The sequence below is a fragment of the Coloeus monedula genome (genome assembly GCF_965178545.1).
Source record: "Coloeus monedula genome assembly, chromosome: 2".
Taxonomy (NCBI): domain Eukaryota; kingdom Metazoa; phylum Chordata; class Aves; order Passeriformes; family Corvidae; genus Coloeus; species Coloeus monedula.
In genome coordinates, this window is record NC_138782.1 from 51473271 (window position 1) to 51489328 (window position 16058).

The 16058-nt window shown below is 37.0% G+C and overlaps 1 protein-coding gene across 1 annotated transcript in view; it reads left to right on the forward strand.

Annotated features, from left to right (window-relative positions):
- Positions 1-5658: 5658 nt before the first annotated feature.
- The window catches only part of WDR64 (WD repeat domain 64), a gene marked incomplete at both ends in the record, with an annotated part of 62414 nt that continues 52014 nt past the window's right edge, over positions 5659-16058 (forward strand). Inside the window, 5 exons of the mRNA XM_082276742.1 lie at positions 5659-5809; positions 6497-6627; positions 12348-12447; positions 12970-13073; positions 15591-15620. Coding sequence (XP_082132868.1) covers positions 5659-5809; positions 6497-6627; positions 12348-12447; positions 12970-13073; positions 15591-15620 — 516 coding nt within the window. The remainder of the gene's footprint in view (positions 5810-6496; positions 6628-12347; positions 12448-12969; positions 13074-15590; positions 15621-16058) is intronic.

The following is a 16058-nucleotide window of genomic DNA, read 5'->3' on the forward strand; positions in this document are numbered from 1 at the left end:
CAGCACCTGTCAGAAATACTCTCTCAATGTCTTTGAATTTATAGAACACAAGAGAACCCATAACTTGCATTTTACAAAGATCATATCTCAGAATTCCTGGTTTGGGCTTTTTTGCAGCACAACTAAATAGATCCATAAATGTGCAATCTCTTCAATACTTTATTTGCAATGGTCACATTATTAATACTGTCAAATTGCAAATGTTATTCAGGTGGTCTTGGATACTTCATGAGCAGAGTTCCATTTGTCTTCCATGCAATGTCACTTCTCATATGAGGCCCAACAAAAAGAAATGCTCTTTTATTGTATCATCAGGTCAAAGGCAAAGCTGGTAACAGAACCCCTGACCCAGTTCTTGTCCAGCTTCTGTTTTGCCTAACTCAGTCTAGAAAAATGCAGCTATGGCTTTAATAATCTAATTCTCTAGTCAATCCTTTTCTGCTGAAAAAAGGATTTTACCTTTGCTTTTACTGTTACATAATAGGATAGACCAGAACCCATTAGTAAAAGTATATTTGTGTGACTTACTAGAATTGCGTCAAAGTACTAAGCATGTATATAGCTGAGCTCATGGGATTAAAAAAATACAACAAGGAGCAGGAATAGAAGGTCCCCAGTCCTGTACTACAGAAACAGTCTCTGAAACTCCCAACAACTTCCTAGATCTCTTCTGCAGCAGTCCTATTAACATGTTGTCTGTTATGCACAATTCACATGGGGTAGAAGAATGCATTGGCAGTAAATTTTCAGGTGGCCAACATATGCATAAGGCAAACCTTAAAAGCCAGACTTGGAACTAATAATTCACAACTGGAAAGTTTGCAGATGCCTGGGACTGTCTTCAAAAATTTTTAGTATTTAGTAATTTGAAATGTTTCAGCACACCAGAGATCAAGTGTCACATGTTAGAGCTGAAGAATCTGAAGCAGAGTAAAACTGTCAAAAGTCACTGCTACTCTCTAAGGTTTGGTAGAAATAGAACCACTAACCATGACTCCCAGTACAGTGGTCTAACTGCACCATTAAAAAGGCTTCTGCAGTGAGAACATTGTAGGGTGGAAAAAGAATCCTTCAAGGAAAAAGAATGCTTTAAGGCATTCAAGAGACAAAATAGGTATTTCTTTCTTGTTCACTGAGTTATGTGTTGCTTCCACTCATTTTCTTTGTTCTCTGTCTTGTACTAGTGTGCCTTTAAAGTCACAGGCTCTTTCCCATCTTTCCTGACAAGCAGAGAGTAAACAGGAAAGTCAAGCTTTTGTCCCTATTAAATACATCTGGTTTAGGAATCAGATAGTGCTGGGGTTTTGCTGCCTGTTTTGAACTTTATAAACTTACTATTTCAAAGGACATGGTATAGAGCCAGAATGCAGGTCACTGAAAACCAAACCAAACCAAAGTTCCCAAAAATTCTGGCTACCTGGCTTCAGCTTTTTTATTTTTTAGTGTTCTCCTGGCAATTTTTTTTCTTACACATTGTTTTTGCTATTCTTTAGCCTTAAAGGCAGATGAAAGCCAAGTGATTATTCACTGTATCAATATGTAGCTGCAGTGTATATCTACAGAGCAAGGGTGAGTTTGTGGACAGAAGAAACCTTTCATCTGTTCCCAACCACCTGACATTAAAACAAGGCTTTTAATACATATGTACACTTGTTGATAACGCAATATGTAAGTAAAAAAAAACCCCAAATGCACAACCCTAATGTCAAAGGTTTAAAGCTAGGGCTTCATCTTGCAGAACTTGTAATCCTGTGTGTATAATCTAGTCCATATTGGGATGTGAACTCTAAAACTAAATAATAAAGCAGATAAAGTGCAAATGTTGCAAGAGTGTGCAGATATTCTGGGCTGAGAGAAATGCTTGGCCCAGACACAGTTCACTGAAGCAAGCACAGGGGTTCTCAGCAGGGGAGGGGGACCCAAGCAGGCAGGGAGGTGATGTTGAGCGGTCAGAGCATCTGTTGTGCAGTTGGAAGTTGGCTGCAGCCTGTTCCATGATGTGAACTCTGGTATACCTGACGTGCACAAAGAGCTGTACTAGCTGCAGGTGTGATTCATCTCACCTAAACGATGCATTTGAAGGTTAAGCACCTATGACCAGTAAGATGAATCACTCTCTGGAAGTGTCTATTGACTGGCGCATAAGGTGACTTGAATAATTAACTTTTAGATGCCTAAGTTAGGTGAGATGAACTTCATCTTGGCTAGACAAGCCTGTGTAGGACTGTGGTACATGCTCAGGCGGCAGATGCGTATTGATGCCTCTGTGGCACTTGTTTCTTGCAGAGTAGATTAAAAGAAATGGTGATATATACTTGTACCTGCTGACCTCATACCGTCCTTGGTTGTACAGACACAGCTCACAGGGCAGCCTGAATTCGAAACACTAGCATTGTAAAGCCATTATGAGTCCAGCAACACCAGGTTTTGCAACAATAACACTGTGAAATTTGTTTGTGATATAAACTGTTTTTTTTCAAGGAATAACCTTGCATAGTAGTTCATACTTATGCTGCAGCTTCCTGTTAGTCTGACAAACATAAAGTGAAAGTGTTTACAAACTCACTGCTCTGTTGTCATTTTCCAGAGCCCAACATACAAATCAATATATAATTTATAGGAAATACAGTTTCTGAAACTATCACTTGGTCATTTCAGCTGCTGTTAGTACAGAGAGGAGCAGATGCACTTTATGGCAAGGAGTGCAATACTGCTCGTGGGGTGTTAATATCAAAAGCAAAGTGAAAAATTGAGCCAGTAGAAAAAAAGAGTGAGCTAATTTAAATGTCAACGTTTAAGTGCCCCTTAAACACTTTTTCATGGAAGAAATCTAGTTTTTACAATGCTAAAACTTATTACTTGCCCAGCTCCATACTGGTCAGAGAGTTCAGCCAGTCTGAAGTAGAGCAGCTCCATCCTGATTTGACTTAAACAGCCAGGTTTAATGGGATGTTTATAAGGAAGAAATAGCAAAGGATGGGTAAGCTTATCAAAAGAAAGCATCTTCAGGGACTGATTTTTTTTTTTTTTTTTCCTTGTTAAAGGGCTGGACTTCATCCAGATCAAAATCAGAGTCAGAAACAAAGTCTTTTATGTCCCAGAGCCTCTTTAGGGACAACTAAGGCCAGATAAGATCCACTGTGTTTTCTCTGGGCTGTTCTGAACCATCATTTTACTTGGGGAGAATTTGCTTCTGCATGAGACTGCCAGGAAGAGTGACTGGCAGCCTGGTACAGGCAGGAAAGAAGATCTATCACCTTTTGCTGTTTGTCTTCTTCAGTAGCTTTGGGTTATTTTGTATGAGCCAACAAATTACATGGTCAGAATTTTAAAATTTTCATGGAATATCGGAGAATTATTGTAGTTATTGAGATAAAGATTGAAAATTACTGATTTTTCAAATGAGGTGCCAATCCTGCAATGAACTTGCTGCAGCTCTTCTTTGCACCCGTACAGATGTACATATCATTGTCTTTGTATCTGAGAACTTCCAATGATTGAGACTAATAGGATTATGTGGTAAGAGTTGGGAGAGTCAACCTCTGAATAAACATCAATTGTATCATATTCCATATCCAGTGCTTTCCACACTACCAGTAATGGAGACAGTGAAGGAAATGCTTTTCATTCAGTTAATGCTACTGTAGGCCTACTAATGCAAGGACTTCCTGACTCATCAATTAAATATTGAATTTGCCTTTTAGACTTTGCTTATCTTCTAAAGCAATTCCTATATTCTCTACTTTTTTTTTTTCAGTCCACTCAGTCATCACATCTTATTTTAAATTATACTGTACTTTTTTTTTTTATTTTAAACATTGAAGACAACAGAATCAGCTGGTACTGAAAGCAGGGAATCCTCATTTGGGGTTTCTTTGTGTTTTCATTGTGGTACATAACATGAAGTTTCCACATGGGTTTTTGCAAGAGAACAAAACATAGCTTTCTGTTGTTAACCCTTCTGTCATGGATGCCAGTACCTTTTATGAACCTTAAACTGCTGCTGGGAAATGAGAATATAACCTGATGTCATACAAGCTTAGATGACAGAGACTGGAAAAATTAATCAACAGGAAGCACAGCATAGCAAGAATTCAGCTGGAGACAGTATATCAAATACACCACAACTCTGACCAGCCACTGAGTACCTTGACACACAAAGGAAATAGTTTCCTGGAGAATTACTGTTGAAAACAGCAAAAATATATGCTCAAGCTATCCTTCCCTTTTCCAGGCATCACTGCTGCTTTTCTCTGCCACACTCTTCCTTCTTCTAATCAAAAGAAATGCTCATTGCAGTAGAGAAGAATTACCCAGAAATTTTTGTGTTCTTCCCCTTGAAATGATAGAATTTCAAGCTGTTGGATTGCTTGTGTTAGGTGGATATCATCAGACACCTCTTCCCCTGAAGAACTAGCTATTTCATGCAGAGATATTTCCATGCATTATTTTTAGTAACTCTATTTAATACCAATTAGTTGCTTTCCCTATATGTTTCAAAAATGTTGCTCAGCTGATACTCTGAGTTGGTGTGAAGACTATTGCCTTTATCTGTTTTGTTTTCTTTGAAGAAGTGACTTGAATATTCTTGAAACATGTCTGTTTGATATCAGTCCTCTAGACTGCCATAAGGAAATACAGAATATAATTTCTCCTTTTCTTTCAACTACAGAATCTCCACAGAGCTAAAACTCCACACTCAGGAATTCAAGAAAGCCTTGTCCAGTAAAGCTGGCATTAGCCTTGTGTGAAGTAATAGCAAAGTGGATCTGGAGATCAGTAGTAAAGAACAATACAAAGAAATTGATCGGTGTGGTCTACAGAAAAGTGAGTTTAACAAATAGTCTGAAATTCATCATTTGCCTGTTATGGTATAGCTCAGTAACATGGCATGAGTATTCCTTAAAGATATTGAAAAGATGAAAAATGTGGATACGAATCACAAATATTATGCTGAGACCTAAAGGAAAGGAGAAGTAGGCAAGGAACAAAGGTCCCTAGTAGGAGAATGTACCAACTAAATTAGTGAAGATATTCCGAGAACTGCTGAAAGGAAGAATAAGCCACACAAAGAGGCTTAAATTTTAACAGTTTGTGCAATTGACCTTTGGAACAAACATGTTGGATTCTCCATCTTTCTGTGTCTGAAGATCAACACTTGACACCTTACCACAAATTATACTTTAGAACAAAGTTTGGGCTCAGTGTAGTAATAAATGGCTGGTATTTATTGGTCTCTAACAGAAAAGAGGTGAAAGTAGAGCTAAAGGTCTCTTCTGTCACAAATTACATGCGATAAAATGAAATAATCTCACATGCCAGTTTATTTAGTGATCCTGGTTCATGACCTAGGGGCACTCAGTGAGTAGGATTCTGTGATGTGATGGGATGTTGTGACATCCACAGTTCATTGCACTGTTTGCCAGCTCGAGGCGCTAAGCCAGGGTCTTTTTTTTTTTTTATTCTGTAATGTTTATATATGTATATATATATATATATAAATATATATATATATATATATATATATACATATATATATATATATACACCTGTCATGCAGCTGCATCTCACGTGAACTCATGTGGGAGTTTAAAGAACAAAGCAAGTCTTGGCTGTAAGAAGAGCTCTCCCTCTTATCTTGCTCTCTCCTAATAAAGGATGTCTGGAAAGAAGCATCATGATAAGGAGAGCTGCTCTGCTCTTGAAATGATTGATTTCAAGAATGCTTTGGAGCAATTCCAGAATCTAGTTGAAAAAATGATCATCCAGAAGACCAAGGAGAGTTCAGGCTTGTATACTAAAGATGATGGTAAGATATATTCAACCTGATGGAAAAGTGTAATTTTCACATGGAGAGAACATACCGTAGAGAGAAGACGATAAGAAAGACCTCAAATCAATGTTCTAACTGTAACTGTTTGATCTTTACAGAAAATAGAGAGATTGCACTAGGAGAGTTCTTTTCTCCTCCTATTAGGATTTCTGACCAAGTTACAAGGTCATGGTGATCACTCACAAAATATAATTGGTGGAGTTGCCCCATATAGAAGGCAGCATGATGCAATGTTTCTGTAAAAGCACAAACCCGATGAATTATGTAAATACACTTGCTAGTTGTAAATAATGGGGGTAAAATTTTGCTTTTCTCAATGCAAGTGGCTATTGCTGCTTGAAAGGATAAACTTTACCCCACGCACCATTCAGGTTCAAAAAAAAATCAGAATTATGGTAAGGAAGAGAAGAATACAGAAGTGAGGAATTTTTATCTATTCTTTTATCTGTTTCCTGTCACGCATTGCAAATTAGGTAGTTTTGAAAAGAGCAAATATTGAGACTTCTTTTTTCTTTTCAAATGCTTTAGTGAATAAAATGTGAGAAGCTGGAACTTGCACGTTATTGATATTGAATGAGAAATAAAACCAGAAGTAGGGTGGATAAGAAAGGGATCTATAGCTTACTGGTTTTAAACTGTGTGGACATTGTTCTTCCCATACAGATGAGATAGACTATGATAAGTTCTATACAACCACACAAACACTTTTTGGTCCAGCAGTCAAGGATCAGAATATTCAGGCCTTTTTCCGGAAGATCGTCAGCAACCCTGATGAAAAGCCAGAATGGCTTGAGGTAAGGAATTCTAAAGTTTTATTAAATATAAATAATTAGAATTTTAAATGGTGACAATATTTATCTGTTGATTGTATGTTGTTCACGAGTCTGTTGTTGATGAGCTCCATGGCATAATGAGGCACTCTCTTGTTGTTATTTATTCTAGCTGCCTGAAGCCTGGGTGTGTCCTGGTCTTCAGAACTACTTCAGTGATGTGCATTGTCCTCAGGCTTCTTGACAAAATGCAAAATCTCTTAAACTACAGTATGCCATTTGTGCTCTGAGGATAAGCCTGTCTTTAGCTAAACCTTCAGAAATGCTTCCTCTTTTTCCTCCTTTCCTCTCTTTTCTCTTCCTCTGCTTCTTTGCCTTTCTCTTCCCCTGTTCACAGCATAAATCTGGACCTTATTTTGAATTTGAAGCATTAAAGCTAGGGCAGCATTTTAGTCGAGTTTTGTAACCAGAGAATTCTGCATATATTATTTGGTCCTGTAGATGAATGAGATCCATGTAATCAATTTTTCAGTCTCTAATGGTGGTAAATAGCAAACCTGTGTAAAAAGCATGTAAGAATGAGGTAACTATGAAATGGTAGATCCGGTTTACCCTCTTTGCATCTGTCTGCACATGTCTTAAGGATTTCCTCTGCCAGAGTTGCAAATGCACTCTGTGTTTAATATCCCTTCCTGGATTTTTAATCTATCCCATTTGTAAGTTATTTCTGAATCTGCCTAAAAAGCTTATCTCCATAGCATCCAGTTCTTCACCTTTTGTGAAAAAGTACTTTCTAGGGGATTTTTTAAACATGGTGCTCTTTTTTATTTGCACGTTGCACATTGAAAAATGAGCACTTGCTCTAGAAATGTGTCTTTTATGAAGATGTTTCCCATGGGTAGTGTTTCAAGCAACTGTTCTATAAAAATTACTGATTTTTAGATTGTTAGAGCCAATCCTTATAAAGGGCACCCATCATCATATATTACTACATGATTTTTTTTGTTTGTTTCTTACCCAAAGACAGAATGGTGCAGAAGGGACAGAATTTGCAGCACACAATGACTTTCCTATGATAGCATAGGTGGCATTGTATGCATGGCAAGTCCTTGCCGGACTTAAAGTCTTATGGCAGGGTATTAGCAAGTGACACGAACTACAAATTTGTCAGCATATTTACATTTTATGTTACTCCGGAACATCATGCTAATATTGGAACCTTGAAGATACCCAACACTTGTTTCTTACATGTTATCAACAATTGCTATCAAGTAATTTCCTAATATCATCCTAAAAACGGTGTGTTCAGCCATTTCTACTTAATGTTCTGTATGGGAACATTTCTGGTTACTACCTTTCTTAACCATTGTTTTTGATTATAGTGTCACATTGTTCACGGATTTTGCTCATGTCAGGCATTAAAGATTTCCTTCAGGAAGGGCTTGGGGCAAATCTGGAAAATAGCTGACAGTCTGAAGGACTGATTGTCCTTCATTTAGAGTAGCAGAACAGTAGCAAATTATGGTCAGGCTCATTTGTTTATAAGAGAACTAAGGGAAGCTCTGTATGTTTACTGAAGTGCATATCATTTACTCCAAAACCTTACTGAGTTTCCAATGGAGTCAGACTAGTTTACCAAATTACATAATTACATAAATAATTTGGCTGCATAATTACACAAGCAAGCACGGCATGGAGTGTGATAAAATAGGTGAAAACCCTTTAGTTTCCTTATGAAATCTGTGCATGATTTGCTTGGGATAAAAATCCCCAGAACCTGTTCTATGAGCATTTCTCAAATTTTACCAAGTGTGAGCTCACTGATGACAGCCTTTTAATATGCCTTGTGTATAAACTTTCTTTCTTGAAAAAAGTGGAGTGTGGTATACAATGAATCTTCAGCATCTCACATCATGCATTTCCTGTACAGATGGATATCTTCTGAGCCTATCCTGAGTGGTGTAGGGAATGAAACAGAAGTATTTACTATTTTTCTGTTCAAAAGAATCCTGATCAAAGTGTTAATCTGGCTTTTTTTTCCTTTATTGTCTTTTTGCGGGGCAGAAATGTTTAACATAAAGTAACTGGAAATTCATCCATGACAGAAGTCATAATTCAGTTGTAAAATAGACAAAGATCAGACTATTTGAATCAGACTCAATGTTGTATTTATTTCTTTACCTTGGCACAGCCTTATCCAGCACAGTTTGAAATACCATACAGCACTGAAAAGCTGCAGTGGGTTTTTTGCTTTTTTTGTTTTCTTTCTGTTTGCTGAGTAATCTGATGGTCTGTATGTAAGCTATCTGTACATTATGGAATATAAAGCCAAGCTCCTTTCAAGTTAAAAAAAAAAAAAGAAAATTTGGTTAATTAGTAGTCTAGGTAGAGAGGGAGCAACAAAAACTTCATTAAGAAAACTACTGACTCCTGGCATTCTTCAGACTTAGTTTACATGGAAACAGAATTGATCATTTGCCAAATTTACATCAGCCATAAGTTCAGCGTCAGGTTTTGATCTCTGTAATTGTGGAAGCATCCTATCCATAATGATTGGATCAAAACACATCCTTCCAAGATTATTTGAATGGGTTCCAATAAAACAAAATGTGATTGGTTTGTGTCCTACATATTATGTGGTGGTGGCATTTTAAAATTTTGGTTCTCTGACAAACACTGCAGTTCCAAAATGCTTCAGGTAGTTCTGGAAAGTTACTACTATCAGGAATGAAGGCAGTGTTCTGACTAGCTAACTTTGCCAGAGATGTACAAGTGTAGGTATATACAGCTCTAAATTCTTCTCATCTGTTTTTAACCTCTTGACAATCAAAGATGTCCGCATGTAGTTACTGATGAGGGTCATAGACACTTTTTTTCTTCCACTCATATGTGTAGCTCTTCTTTTGTTTTATTATTTCTAAGTTGAGTCTATTTAACCTTTGTCCAGACTAAATTCCACTTGCTTTTCTCATACTCCTTAGTCTTTTCATTCCTTTTAAATGAAGGTTTTCTTTTTCTGAAAAAAACAAAAACAAGCACTCAAAGAAAACCCCAACAGCAATACACACACACACAAAACACCCACAAAACAAAACCAAACCAAAAAACAACTGCAAATCTGCTCTTTTACATGCTTTAAAACTCTATTGAAATTATTATTGGCCTTTTAAGACTGGAAAGTATTTTAAGTAGCCCAGCTGAGACTAGCTGTTGTTTGAGAGAGATAATGAAAGAGACAAAAAGGCCTTCCTTACTTGATACATCCATTCTTATAATGTTCATTACTCTACTAGTTCTATTAGACAAATCCTGTTTATTAACTGCAGCTTGGACATACCTTTCATGACCTCCTGTGAACAATGGAAGTAGCCTTGATTTTCTTTCAGCTGACTTTTTATCACTTAATTTTTCAAATGTATCATTAATAAGACTTACTGTCTGTAATATCCTCAACAGCCGTCATGCTTTCTGCTGTCTGTGCTCCAGTTTTCTAATGATTTTTTTCTAGATGTCCTGTATTCACCTCATTCTTCTGAGTTCGCCTGCTCCTTTTAGTACTGCTGAGAATGCCCTCGATCTCAAAAGTCAAGAAAGAGGGATACACCTCACTTTGTTCCTTTGATATGTCTGTTTTATCATTTCTCTCTCTCTCTCTCTCTCTCTCTCACCTTAGCCCCCTTCCCAGAACTCTATCCCTGACACTTTGTTCCTCTTTTCCTAGTATAACAGATCTAATTTTTTTTCAAATTTATCTCTCCATATCTGGCCTCTCTTTAGCTTGACAAAATCTTCCAAGTTTGTTTCCACAACCTAGAAAATTATGGCCTTGTGTGACTGTTCCTATTTCTTTAACTTACTGATAATTCTCTTTTTCAAGTCCTTCATGTTCAAGGATTTCCTAGGTATCCAGCAGTCTCCACAACAGTACACCATGTACAAAGGATAGTTTTTTATTTAAAAAAAAAAAATTAACGTTATTTTAAATCATCTCTAATTAAATTAGGACCAACCCTTTGTCATTTGCTGGCTTCACAGTTTAAAAGACTTATCCTGGACAGCCCAACAGCTATCATTTATTAGTGACTTGGGAGGTTTACCTCTGAATCTCCTTCTCAAAGGTAGTTAGCTCTTAGAAAGCTGTATTTTTTTGGAGATAAACATCTGAAGTATGTGTAACTTGCATTTTATTTCACCATCAATATCTTGTAGACATTATGGGCTGGGGCTTGTTGGGACCTCCTGTGTCCGTGTTGGAGTCAGCAGAAGCCATTTCCGCAGCTGTAAGGGATTTCTAGGATGCTGTTTCTTTGGGCAGTGTCCTTCCTGCCTGCTGGGCAGGAGCGAAAGTGGCACTGTCTCATGTCTGCAGGAAGTGCGACAGGACACACCTACATGTGCACTGAGAACTTTCCTCTCTGCTGGTTTTAGGGCAGCTGCTGCCCAACCACTGCACCTGGCGTCCTGTCAGGACTCAGGAGGGACCTGATGCTGGATAAGCCTATCCTTAAACAAAAAGTCCTCTTACCAAAACCTTAGTCCCCAGAAAGCTGACCGGCCTGTTCTCTGCTGGGAAATGGGTACATACAATTAAGAAGGCAAAATGTCACTCCTTTCAATAAGGGAAAGCGAAAAGATCCACGGAAGTACAAGACAACTAGCCTCTCTGTTTGGATACAGGATGGAAAGACAAGGTGATAGGACAAGAAATTAGAAATAGGAATGTAAGGGACTGTGGTAGATAATGTATTCACTGAGGATGTATGATAGCTAATAATTGTGTATATGGAAAGCAGGGAGCTGTGAAGTGAAAGATGAAGAGTAATGTGTGAGAATATTTTTTTGAAAGATGTACATCTGAGTGTCTCAAAGAATGAAAATGGGAGCTCTATTGTATAACGTGGAAAATATTGAACTCGAATAAAATACAGCATTTTGTCTCCCATCCAAAGGGGCATTGCTTTTAGAACTCATGAAAGGAAGTATATATAATGTCCATATTATGAGAAAGAAGTTAAAAAAATTTGTACATCTGAGTGGGACTAATTTTCTAAAGAAATTACTAAACTGCTTTTGGGTACAGAGCTTGAGATTTGTAGAGCATTTCAGGTGAAAATTTCACACCCTGGAGCAGAAATAAGCTACTTACCTGACTGTCCTGTGCAAGGATCTTCCTCATGTTCAGTACAGGTAGAACATTGCCATACATAGGGAGATGGCCAAAAAAGAATTTTTAAAAATAGTCATTATATTACCTTTTTTTTCCAACAAATGGGAATCTACATATCTTTATGGAAAAGCTCTTCTGTGTAGGCTAAACCACTATGCTACATTGAATGTCTCAGTTTATAAATACGGAGTCATCTGTTTTGTCTTCCTTTTGGTAGTTTTTTTTCCTAGTTGAGGTAGGTAGAACTGGAAAATGAAAATTGAATATGGTTATTTACAAACAATCATTACAAAGCAAAGCTGAACTAACAACTTTAAAAAAATAGATGGGCTATATTCCTAGAAGCCCGGTGTAAGCTGACTTCTTTGCAAACATTGAAGAAAGGTTGTGCCTGAATATCAGATCTCAGCAGTCTAAAGTCATACTGACAACTAATGGTTAAAGGAAATAATACTGAGGTACTTACTTACTTACTTAAATTATTAAAGTGTGAGATAAATATTTGACTTTATACATATATCTTCCAGAAGTAGTTTTGCAATAAATTACCTACTTAGTTCTATTTTGTTTTGTTTAGATTTTTGGCTGTTTCCTAGGAGAAGATGATGGCACGTCTTCCCCCTCGAAAGAAAGCATGGTTTTGCTTGTATCTGAAAAACAGCAGATTACTCATTCAGGTGACATACTTCATCTTATATCAAAAATTTTTTTTTTCTAATGCAGTCTTCTAATGCTGCTCACTTTCTTGAAAGTAGTGATAAGATCACATCTGTCTTTGCTTGTTCATGCTTCTTCTTCTGTGTTCCAAAATACATGGGTTTTTACTAAACGTGGAACACTCCCCTGCTGCATTTCCCAGTTCTCCATATTCCTAAATTATTTTGAAATGATGAATTTTTCTCAACCAGACTATTTATTTATGTAGTTACTCGTCTTTCGGCATTTTTTGAAAAAATGGAGAAAGAACTGGCACATCCAGAACACATTAATGATACTTAGAAATGCAGCATAATTAATTAAACCAAGTATAGGATAATATATGATATATTTCATCACTGCCTTGCATTTGGTACCAAAATGCATTTCAGGAAGAGAAAATATTCTTAGTCTTATAGTTCTATTTGTTTGTGTTTTTCTTGCTATTATAGTTCTATTTGTTGTTTTCTATGTCTGTAAGATTAATATTTTGTCATTGACAGTTGTCAAGAGAAAAGATGTCGTTAAGGGTATAGTGAAGGTGCCCCTTCTGCATTTCACAGTAACAGCCTCTCAGAGAGGAGTGCTAACTGTTTTTAGCAAACAGGTAATTCTAAATCAAATTATTTTATTATTGCATTAGGCAGTACCTAAGAGAACTGAGTGGACTGTGACCTAGCATTCAAATTTTCTCGTAAAAATACCTAGATATCTTTCTTATCAAAGTTAACTTTTTCTATATTTTTAAGTATATTAGGAAATATACATTGTTCTTGTCAATTATAAACCTACTAGACAGTCCACAAAAGTTGATAGAAGGTAGAGATGGCTAGTAATAGACATTGTTCATAGAAATTAATTTAATAGAAAATGATCTGCATTTCTGTTTAGAAAAGGTTTCCCTTAATACAAAATATGCTATTAGAATTAACTTTTAGGTATAGAGTGGAAATCAGAGAATTAACTGTTTTCTACAGCTACAGAAAATATCTAGAATGGACAGAGACAGTTGTTTGCAATTAAGTTTTATTCAATACAACAACATCTAGAAGCTTGAAAGTCGTGAATTTTACAACAATCTGCATGACACTGGCTCACAGTTAGTTCCCTCATCAGTAAACTGTAAGGAGATCTGTACCATTTTAAGTACAAATTCAGGCTTAAGATGCTGTTAAACTAAAATTTGCAAATTAATCTCCCAGATATTACTGTTTAGAGGTATGCACTTGTAGATGCTATGAGGTACATCATACGTCTGTGCTCACTGGTGCTTTATATTTGTACAATTTTAATGCAACCAGTTCCTTTAAAGTTATTTCAGACAATGTAGTAAAGCTTTAAAGCAGCACTAATGCTTTCTAGGGGTTTTAGCTAATTAGTGCATAATGGTTATGACAGGAGCGTTTAAACCAAGAAAGGACTCCTGCGGATGATTAAATAACAAAGCAGTGGTGCAGTTTTGTTAAATGCTGAAATAATTTATTTGAAAGCCTGTCCTCCAGAACATTATCCCTCTTATGTACCTATGAAAAATAATTTCCCAAAGTATAAGATTAAAAATAGCTCTCTTCCCTGCCCACTACCTCCCCATGCTATTTTCAAGTTGAATTGCCGCCTCCTCATAGGCTGGAGTGGTGTTATCTGACATCACTGACTGCAGTGTAAATGATTTTGCACCCAGCTGCTTAACACAGTGAATCAGGAACCTCAAATCCCACTTATAAAACTATGTTCTGAAATTGACTAAGGCATTACAACAGCCTCAAGATGTGCCAGGATAGGATTAGATTGGCTTTTAGGAATAATTTCTTTACCCAAAGGGTTGTCAAGCATTGGAACTGCCCAGGAAAGTGGCTGAGATACCTATCCTGGAGGTATTCAAAAGATGTGTAGAAGTGGCTACTGGGGACATGGTCTAGGGGTAGACTTGGCAGTGTTAGTTTTACAGTTGGACTTGAGCATCTTAAAGATCTCTTCAAGCCTTAATTATTCTATGATTCCATGATTCTGTTTGAGGGCTTAGCACTGCTTTCTGCAACAAACATGGGCCTAATATGCCTCAACACCTGCATACAGTTCTACACCATCAACTACTTCCATCTTACTCCAGAATATGACACTTGCCTTTCTCAGGTTCTCAGACATGGATACTGCCTTGACCAGCACGTAAGACCTGTAGGAGTAGGCAGCCTTAAGGACATACTCTAGTTACTACAGATAAAGCCAAGGCTGATAACAGGGCATGGATATCCATCCTTTGATTAACAGGACTCTTAAACTCTGCTCAAAGACTCTCCATGAGGACACTTGGCATCTCACTTTTATGGGAAGAAAAGCTTTGATCCTAACTTCTTGGTTTATGAAATGTCGAATTGCTGGGATGGGTATGAGGTGCCATTGAATAATTACTGATCAGGGGCAGGGGCAAGAGGAGGTGGAAAACCATCTTTGGGTGTTTCAGAAGGGAAAAGTTTGAAACTGCTTTTGAAAACTTAGTAGTTTTGTTAAAGTACATAGAAGGGTAACTTTGTCTCTTGGATGATGGTGACACTTTAAACTCTTCAGGTTTTGAGCCACATGTTACACTGCCCACCAACAGTTACCTTTGGTGAAAGATGCTGTACCAATGTGGGTATTCCTTTTTGCAGCCTGAAGTGCTGCCTCTGCCAGGGATTTTGCTGGCACTAGTTGATATGAAATCTGGGCCAGCATTAGCTTGGGTTTCTGTATGACTCATCCTATCTCTCACAGGAGCTGATGCTGTTCTAGCTGTCAATAACCATTAAAAGCACAATTCCATCAGAAGGCCAGCTGATCTATACTCCATTGTAAAAATGAGGATTTTTTACTTATTTTGCTCACTCCAACATCTCAATGTAAAAACCCCAAACTGAACAAGAAACTATGAAACAATTGTGAGAGAAATAGAAGTTTTAAGTTCTTCGCTATATAAAAGGGAACAGGCAGCCGGCAGGTTAAGGATCTTTTTCAGATCTTAACCACCTACTCTTTCAGTTGGCAATTATTGTTCTGATTTGCCTGTGAAGAGGAGAGATGACTTTGTTTAGACTTCTGATTTAAGAACTTACTTGTTATTTTGACCGTATCATTTTTGATTTTTCAGATGAAGGTTCTGGCAACCATCAATGTTGAAGTAAGTTCTTTTTTTTCTCTGTCCTGTTAAATAATTTTAAGTAAAAATCAGCATGTACTAAATAGAAATAATTAGAAACTGAGCATTATTCTAATGCCACATTTAACTTTGAGACTTCTGCATGATTTGTCATAGGGTGCTGTAGGTCGAATAGTTTCAATTTATTCCTTTCGGTTATAGAAACAATTGAGTAACTTGATTTCTTTCCTCTGATAAATGAAACCTCAGATGAATGCTACTTTTGCTACCAAATCATCCTTTATCCATTACCTGGCTAGAATTTTTTCTTCTAAAATCCGAAACTTCAATTGTCACTTTAAAATTAAAATAAGTAAAATTTTAAGCTTGTTAATCAAAAACAGTTCTATATTTTGCTAGTTAGATGATTGACTACACAGTATATACATTAAAACCTCATTTTTACCCTGGGAGTAATAG